At 47.3% G+C, this 8,533-nt stretch overlaps 1 protein-coding gene across 1 annotated transcript; it reads right to left on the bottom strand.

Moving 5' to 3' along the window:
* Nucleotides 1-225: 225 nt before the first annotated feature.
* LOC102434116 (zinc-alpha-2-glycoprotein-like) lies at nt 226-8,121 on the bottom strand. The gene is made up of 4 exons (XM_006081058.3): nt 7,963-8,121; nt 3,318-3,575; nt 1,439-1,711; nt 226-811 (listed from the first exon to the last, which is right to left on the bottom strand). The coding sequence occupies exons 1-4, from the start codon at nt 8,036-8,038 to the stop codon at nt 525-527; spliced, it is 894 nt and encodes a 297-aa protein (XP_006081120.1). The 5' UTR covers nt 8,039-8,121; the 3' UTR covers nt 226-524.
* Between the last annotated feature and the right edge of the window lie 412 nt (nt 8,122-8,533).

Here is an 8,533-nt window from a genome sequence, read left to right on the forward strand (position 1 = left end):
TTAACGAGGTTGCAGAGCGTTATGGCCTTACAAGCAGAGGGGATTTCAGTAGTGGGCACCTGAACAATGCTCAAAGCTTTCGTTTTCCCCCCAAATCTCCTGGTGGTCATGCCATGCTACAGTGGGGACCCCAGGCCAAGAGGGCCAGGAAACATTGCTTCTAGCAAACACGAAGAATTTCAGAGGATTCAAATGCGTGGGGGCAGGATGAATAATAACGTCTGCTGACATTTCCACAGCGTGTAGCAGTTTAATGATCGGGTTTATTTTGTGCACAGGCTAGTTGATTAGTGTGATTAGGTTTCACAGACGAGATAATGGATCTGAGGAGGAATGTAGCCGTGGGTCAGCTCAGTGCCCAGCACTCAGGTCTTGTGTCTCCAAATTCACCACCTCTCCATCCCCTTCACTGTTCCTCTTGGGCCTCGCTGATGGCGATGACAGTCATTCTAGAGCTCATCTCTCATGTCCCGATGAAAGGGTGCCTACTAGTCTCCGGACCCCGAGATGCTGTTAGCCCCTGGTTACTGACTCTTATTCCAAGTGACAGTAAGGGGCTGGGCCAGGCTGCTGTGCTGCACGTGGCAGGAGTAAGGGCCTCTGTCCAAAGAGGGGATTTTCACCGCCACCCAGGACTGGTAAGTGCCATTCTCACTGAGAGGACCCTCTCCCCATGACTCAGTCTCCACTACACTGTCTGCCTGAGTCCAGTACATACTGATTGGTTCTGGGTAGAAGTTGTCGGCCACACACGTGAGGGTCCTGATGAGTCCTAGTGTCACACGGCTGGTGATTGACACAGAGGGAGGGTCTGTGGAGAGATACAGCACAGAGTTTGAGGGTCTGAAGGAGACATTTCCCTGTTCACGTCTCTCCCACCCCTGGAGTCAGGGATGAGCAGAGCTCTCAGTTTTCCACCTGCCTCCCCAGGAAACTTCCAGAAGATCAGGGAAGCTGAGGCTTTCCATGAGGCTTCCCTGTTGGATAATGGAATGTCTGTGGCTACTTTCTTGCCTCCCAGCACCCCCCTGTCCACGCACTGTGGATTGACTTCTGGTGGCAAGAAATGCGACTGCCCCATGTATTGTTTTGTTTTCCCCCCAAAAATCTCCCAGTGGGCTTTGTGGCTCCTGCCTCCCCCGTCTGCCTGCTGCTCTGTCTTTGTGACCCTGCCCTCTTCCCTCCCATAAGAACTTCTTCTGATTAATTCTTAAACCCAGGTCTCAGCTTGTGTCAATCCATTCTGCTCACACTTACTCATCTTCATCCTTCCTGGGCAGACATTTTACACACCTGCCTTCTCCCCACAGCCAAGCCGGGAGGCATTTCACAGAGAGAAATGACTACAGGATTTGCCTGAAATGTTCCTCTGAGGTCCCAGCCTGGATTGGTCTTTCTCAGCTCAGTGTGAGGAGGAGGACATGGGGGCAGTAGGTACCTTGCCGGTCCAGGAAGGGCCTGCTGTATTGCAGGTAGCTCCGTAGCCTTTCAGGGCACTCATTTTCCAGATAGTCCTTGGACACTTGCGCAGAGCCTTCTGTCTCCCACTTCACCTTAGTGTTCACAGCTTCTGGTTGCAGGGGGATCCAGGCTGGGATTTCTGTGTTGAACTTGATGTAGTCCCGTCCATCATAGGCATACTTCCAGAATGCTCCACAGTAGCTGTCATTCCGAATCTCACAACCAAACGTTCCCTTAAAGGTGTGATTTCCTGCATGTAAGCCGCCCCCCCCACCCCCCAAGAAATCAGTCAGCCTGGCATCAACTCTGTCTTAATAACTCTTACTCCTACATAGTCTGCAACTCAATAGGGAGAAAGGGTTTTGAAATCTAAACATGCAACCCCTTTTGTCTTGGCAAATGGCTTATTAGCCAGACATAGAGCACGCAGAGAGAGGAGGACTTAGTATGCTCTGGTGTTTTACATTCTTCCCAATCAGGGAATTTCAGATTGCTGCAGACTGTGGACAGGTCTTCTAGTCCCGTACAGCACCTCTTTAAATAAAATTTGAATAATCTGTGGGGTCTTAGGAACCGACACAAGCACACAGAAGTGCATTGACAGGTTAACGAGAAATTATTTGTAGTTTAAAATAGATTATGTAGTCTCTCCTTTTTTTCCAGTTGTGTGTGAAGTTGATGTCTCCATTTGGGTCAGCATAATTTTATCAGCTCTTCTCTCTTTTTGCATTTTTGATATCTTCAAACAAATCTCTAATGCCCAGCTTCCTTCTCAATTAGCAACAACTCTTGGAAAATGGCATTTGTAGGGAAGGGAGACACAACCTCTTCATTTCATTTTAGCAATTATTATTATTATTTTTTAAAAATTAAAAAAATATCTTTATTAATTTCAGAAAGGAAGCGAGAGGGAGAGAGAGAAACATCAATGATGAGAGAGAATCATTGATTGGCTGCCTCCTGCACGCCCCCTACTGAGGACCAAGCCCACAACCTGGGCATGTGCCCTTGACTGGAATTGAACTCGGGACCCTTCAGGCTGTCTGCAGGCTGACACTCTATCCACTGAGCCAAACCAGCTAGGGCAGTGGTCGGCAAACTCATTAGTCAACAGAGCCAAATATCAACAGTACTTCTTCAAAATAGACTCGCCCAGGCCGAAAACCGACTGCTGCGCATGGGCCACAAAGTTTCAATTGCACTGTACGTGCGCCCTCACGTGGTATTTTGTGGAAGAGCCACACTCAAGGAGCCAAAGAGCCGCAGTTTGCTGACCATGGAGCTAGGGCTTAGCAATTATTATTGGCTCTCCTAGGTGATGGCTCCAGGGGAGATCAAGACAGTCCGTTCTAGCTTCCATGGTATTTACCTAGATAATAATTCATGTTTCTTGGAGGCAGAACTCAATGATGCAATTATTGCAGTTTCAGACCAAACAACTAATTACATATTCACTGTCAAACAGCTAGTGACTGGCAGAGCCAGCACCTGAGCCCAGGTCAAAATGACCCAAGGGTAGCTCACTCCCCACCCAACATCCCTGGGTGGAGGTGGAATCCACCTCAGATGTGGGGGTGTGGAACCAAGATGTCAGATGTGCCTAGACAAGGGCTGACACTTTCACTTCCTGTGAGAGTTGAGGCCTAAAAGTGAGGATGGGGGAAGCAATGGGGAAGGAAGAAAAGCAGCTCTGATGTGGGGGAGGAGGGTGCAGAAATGTCTGTATATTTGTACTGGCTCTTCCACACCTCGTCTTAGATATAAGAATTTCCACCCTGCAGACCCCTTTCCACTCCCAAGAGCAGGCTGCCTCTGGTGCTAAGACCCTCCACCCCAGCAGCCCACAGTCCACTGACCTCGGTCCCTGTAATAGCCCATGACGTCTTCCAGGGTCTCCATGAAGATGTCCTGCCTGGCCTGCTTCAATTGGCTTTCATTCTCCCAGTTCACCATTCCGTCCACCTGTTTCCATGGGCCCAGGGGCTCAGCCGTTCTGCTTTTACTATCGTAGTGGAAGAAGGGCTGGTCATTGATGAAGCCAGTGGCCTGAAAACTAGCGATGTCTGCCTTGGGCCTGGACACTCCAGTAAAGAGGAAGCTCAGAGAGTAAGGCCCTGCAAAAAAAAAAAAAAAAAGAGAGAGAGAAAACATTGAGATGTGGGGACCATAAAGAGGAGTCTTGAAGAGGTGATTTGAGGCCAGAGCAAGATGGCGGCATAGGTAAACACCGGAGACGCTGCCACAAACAACCATTTCAAAAATACAACTAAAAGACGGAACGGACATCACCCAGAACCACAGAAAGGCTGGCTAAGGAGAGACTCTTCAACTAGAAGGAAAGACAACGTATACCGAGGCTCAGAGGAGGTGCAGTGTGGAAAATTTAAAGGTGCGGAGGTGCGCGCGAAAGTGGGCTGGTGGCTGAGGGCGCGGTTGTCGTTTTCAATCAGGAGGGAGTCTCAGACTCTGAGCTCCAGATCCGGGCGAGTCTCTAGGGACTCAGACTCAGACGGGAGAAGCGGGATTATCCAGCATCAGTTGGAATCTGAGGGCAGCTTTCTCTCCGAGGTTTGCAGCGGCTGCCGAGGTTCTGAGAAGCAGAGCCTCTAGGAACAGGACTGAGAGCAGCCATAACTACTCCCCCTGCCAGCCCTGCTGATCCCCTGCGACCTGCCCCGCCCAAGCCCTGCGCAGAGCCATTTGCCAGATTGCCTCAGGCAAAGTCTAGATTAGCACCTCCCCAGAGGACAGAAGTTTTCCCACAGCTGATTCCCACAGCCAGGCGGCCTGGTGGTCAAATCCCTCTAGTATTAACTACAACAATCAAGGCTTAACTAGAACAAGACTGTGCACAAAGACCACAAGGGGGTGCACCAAGAAGGCATAAAAAATTCGGAGACAGCCGAAACCGGTTTGGCTCAGTGGATAGAGCGTTGGCCTGTGGACTGAAAGGTCCCAGGTTCGATTCCGGTCAAGGGCATGTACCTGGGTTGCGGGCACATCCCCAGTAGGAGATGTGCAGGAGGCGGCTGGTTGATGTTTCTCTCTCATCGATGTTTCTAACTCTCTATCTCTCTCTCCCTTCCTCTCTGTAAAAAATCAATAAAATATATTAAAAAAAATGCGGAGACAAAAAAACATGACAGAAATGGAGGATATGGAGCTAAAAAACGCAACTTTGAGGGCTTGCAATAAACTTGAGGAAAGCCTCACGAAAACTAATGAGACCCTGGATGCTACGATAAAGAAACTAGAAATTAAGCATACACGGACTGAAATAAAGAATATTATACCCAATAGCAGACCAGAGGAGCACAAGAATCAAGTCAAAGATTTGAAATGCGAAGAAGCAAAAAACACCCAATTGGAAAAGCAAAATGAAAAAAGAATCCGAAAATACGAAGATAGTGTAAGGAGCCTCTGGGACAGCTTCAAGCGCACTAATATCAGAATAATTGGGGTGCCAGAAGATGAGAGACAGCAAGATATTGAAAACCTATTTGAAGAAATAATGGCAGAAAACTTCCCCCACCTGGTGAAAGAAATGGACTTACAGGTCCAAGAAGTGCAGAGAACCCCAAACAAAAGGAATCCAAAGAGGACCACACCAAGACACATCATCATTAAAATGCCAAGAGCAAAAGACAAAGAGAGAATCTTAAAAGCAGCAAGAGAAAGAGACTCCATTACCTACAAGGGAATACCCATACGACTGTCAGCTGATTTCTCAACAGAAACTTTGCAGGCCAGAAGGGAATGGCAAGAAATATTCAAAGTACTGAATACCAAGAACCTACAACCAAGATTACTTTATCCAGCAAAGCTATCATTCAGAATTGAAGGTCAGATAAAGAGCTTCACAGATAAGGAAAAGCTAAAGGACTTCATCACCACTAAACCAGTATTATACGAAATGCTGAAAGGTATCCTTTAAGAAGAGGAAGAAGAAAAAGGTAAAGATACAAATTGTGAACAACAAACATGCATCTATCAACAAGTGAATCTAAGAATCAAGTGAATAAATAATCTGATGTACAGAATGAACTGGTGATTACAATGAATCAGGGACATAGAAAGGGAATGGACTGACTATTCTTGGGGGGAAAAGGGGAATGGGAGATGCGGGAAGAGACTGGACAAAAATAGTGCACCTATGGATGAGGACAGTGGGTGGGGAGTGAGGGCAGAGGGTGGGGCGGGAACTGGGAGAAGGGGAGTTATGGGAAAAAAAAGAGGAACAAATGTAATCTGAACAATAAAGATTTAATTAAAAAAAAAAAGAGGAGTCTTAATGTGGGACAACAGACCAGGAGGTGAAACCAGGTCACTGGGCTTCTTCCTCCCCAGCTCTCTCCACCTGCTGTCAGCTACTTGGGAGAAGAGGCTCTACTTCTATTCAGGGGAATAATAGTTCAAATATTTTGTGTTGTTACTACACGGTTTCCTCTCTTGACACGTCAGAGATATTTTTCAGTTTTCTTATCGGTCTATTGGGACCGTGACTGAGTTCTGTCAAAAGAGAATGTGAGGGGAGTGATTTCTTTCTTCTCGTCGGAGGCCCTGCAAACTGATTGGAACCCTCTGCCTCTCTTCTATTTAGGTGATGACTGTGGAGGCCACAGGTTGAAACAGAAGAGTCCTAAGATGCCAACGGCTTGGGTCCTCGTGTCATTCCAAGGAGGGGAGGAAAGTTGCCTGATCTGTATTCATTTTTAAATGAGCAAGAAATAAACATTAGTTTGGGTTAAGCCACTAAAAACTGTCTTTGTTATTGGAGCATAGCCTAGTTGAACCTGAGAGACACATATAGTTAGAACCTGTAGGAAGGAGAATTGACCAGAAAACTCAGGAAATGACCTAGAATGGATCAGCATAAGGTAAGAACAGGATGGAGCTCAGAATTGCCAGGGCTGTCCCTGCATTTTGGTATGAGGCAGAGACTGGAGGGGAGGGGGAGCAGGGCATTTTCATAATTAATTCAATAATGAGTTCATGAATTCACTCTCATGGGTGTTACTAATGTTGAAGGACATATGACAGATTCTTCGTTCCAGGACTGAAGTTTTTATCACTAATTAGTTTCTAAATATGATTACCGTTTTACTCAGTAGATGCCGAGTAAAGCAGATTACTCTCCATTATGTGGGTGGGCCTCCTCTAATCAGCTGAAGGCCACAAGGGAAGAGACTGAGGTCTCCAAAGGAAGAAGGCACTCTGCCTCCAGATCGCCTCAGGACCCAAGACTGCAACATCATCTCTTCTCTGGGTCTCCAGTGTGCTGACCAACCCTGCCCATTTTGGACTTCTCAGCCCCCACCACGGTGTGCGCCATATCCTTAAAATAAATGTTTCCTTCTGTGCATATGCATGGCATTCTCTTGAGAACCCTAAATCTAAACTAGATTTTGATGTAGGGTGTGATTAACAATGTAAACATAATCATTATAAAACACATATTCTGACAGTTTGTAAATGTAATGGATTCTAAACTTACACAATTTAGCTTACATTTCTTCACCCTGAAATTTTCTATGCCAAAGAAAGCCCCATTACTCTGTCCTAAAATTGACTCTGGGCTTAGCCGGCATGGCTCAATAGTTGACCATCGACCTATGAACCAAGAGGTCAGGATTTGATTCCCGGTCAGGCCACGTGCCAGGGTTTCAGGTTCGATCCCCAATAAGGGGCATGCAGGAGGCAGCCAATGAATGATTCTCTCTCATCATTGATGTTTCTATCTCTCTCTCCCTTCCTCTCTGAGTATATATATATAGACTCTGATCTGCCCAACTTCCAGCTGACTTCTTTCCCAGTCACTAGCCTTCCAGACCCACTGTCCGAGTGTCTAACTGTGTGGGGAAGGAATGGGCTTGTTTCTAGAAGTATCCTCCAGTTAATATGCCTTTACAAGTGCTCTTTGGAGCTGTTATCTTTCTCCTTGAGAGTCAGACAGATACATCCAGCCATTGGAAGGCGGGAGGAACAAAAAGTTGCACCGGTGTGGCCCCTGCTCTGTCCTGGCTGTATGACCCAGGACAGGTCACTTCACTTGTCTGGGTGTTAGCTTTTTAAATTTGGGGGGCAGGGAGAGAGAGGGAGAGAGAGAGAGAGAGAGAAATATTTGTTTTCCACTTATTTATGCATTCATTGGTTGATTCTTGTATGTGCCCTGACTCGGGATTGAACCTGCAACCTTGGTGTATCGGGATGAGGCTCTAACAAACGGAACTAGCCGGCCAGGGCACATGGGTCTTAGTTTTGCTCATTTTCCTATTAAGAATTTTAGATTCTAGTTATTTAAGGCCTTACTTAGCATGAGTCCAGAGGCTCCCTAAATGCTTCTGCAAGTGTGTGAGCTGAGGTAGCTGACAGCCTCCAACACCCATTCCTACTGTACACTGGGAATCCCGGCTTCATCTGGGGCCCTCTCCCAGCCCATCTATCTCGCTCATTCCCTCCCCTGAATTCTTCTCCATACCCAGCCCTTGGTTCCCAACTCACCGTCTTGAGTGTCCTGGGCGACTGCAGGACCCACAACAAGCAGCAGGGACAGCAGGACAGGCACCATTGTGCTCATCGTGTCTGAGTGGAAGGTACTGGACTTCCCAGGTCCTGGTGCAGACTACTTGGAGAGACAGCCAGATATAGTTTTGGAAGCAGCTTGGCTTGGAGCCCTGCCCAGGTGAGGTAAATGCACAGGCCAATGAGAGTGTCAGGCTGGGCTCCTCAGCTGACGGTGAGGAAGCAGGATGCACAGGCCAGGCTGGCGGATGTTTCCTCAGTGTCTACAGATGGTCTGCCAATGGGGATCTGAGATAGGTGATCTGGGGACTGGGACTTTGTCATGGGTCCACACTGTGGCATCTATTGCCCTGGGGACAGCAGCATGTGTTTGCAGTACTAATCCCATGGCATGATTTGCCTTTCTTTTCCTGCCGAATTCTGATCTGGGTTTTCCAGTCTCTCCACTGGTTCCAGAATGAATCAGCAAATAAATTTATTTTCCCCTTAAAGTCAGAATAGGAATCTGTTTCAGCAACTAATGATGTGACTCTTAACAAAATTGGGAAAG

This window comes from Myotis lucifugus, unplaced genomic scaffold, assembly GCF_000147115.1.
Source record: "Myotis lucifugus unplaced genomic scaffold, Myoluc2.0 scaffold_0, whole genome shotgun sequence".
Taxonomy (NCBI): domain Eukaryota; kingdom Metazoa; phylum Chordata; class Mammalia; order Chiroptera; family Vespertilionidae; genus Myotis; species Myotis lucifugus.

What these genes read in the sequence shown, in the direction of transcription:
- LOC102434116 (XM_006081058.3), bottom strand. Translation starts at nt 8,038, where the DNA reads ATGAGCACAATGGTGCCTGTCCTGCTGTCCCTGCTGCTTGTTGTGGGT. An exon ending in CGCCCAGGACACTCAAGACG is followed by an intron (nt 3,576 to 7,962) that starts GTGAGTTGGGAA and finishes TTTTTTTTGCAG; the next exon opens with GGCCTTACTCTCTGAGCTTC. An exon ending in GGGCTATTACAGGGACCGAG is followed by an intron (nt 1,712 to 3,317) that starts GTCAGTGGACTG and finishes GCTTACATGCAG; the next exon opens with GAAATCACACCTTTAAGGGA.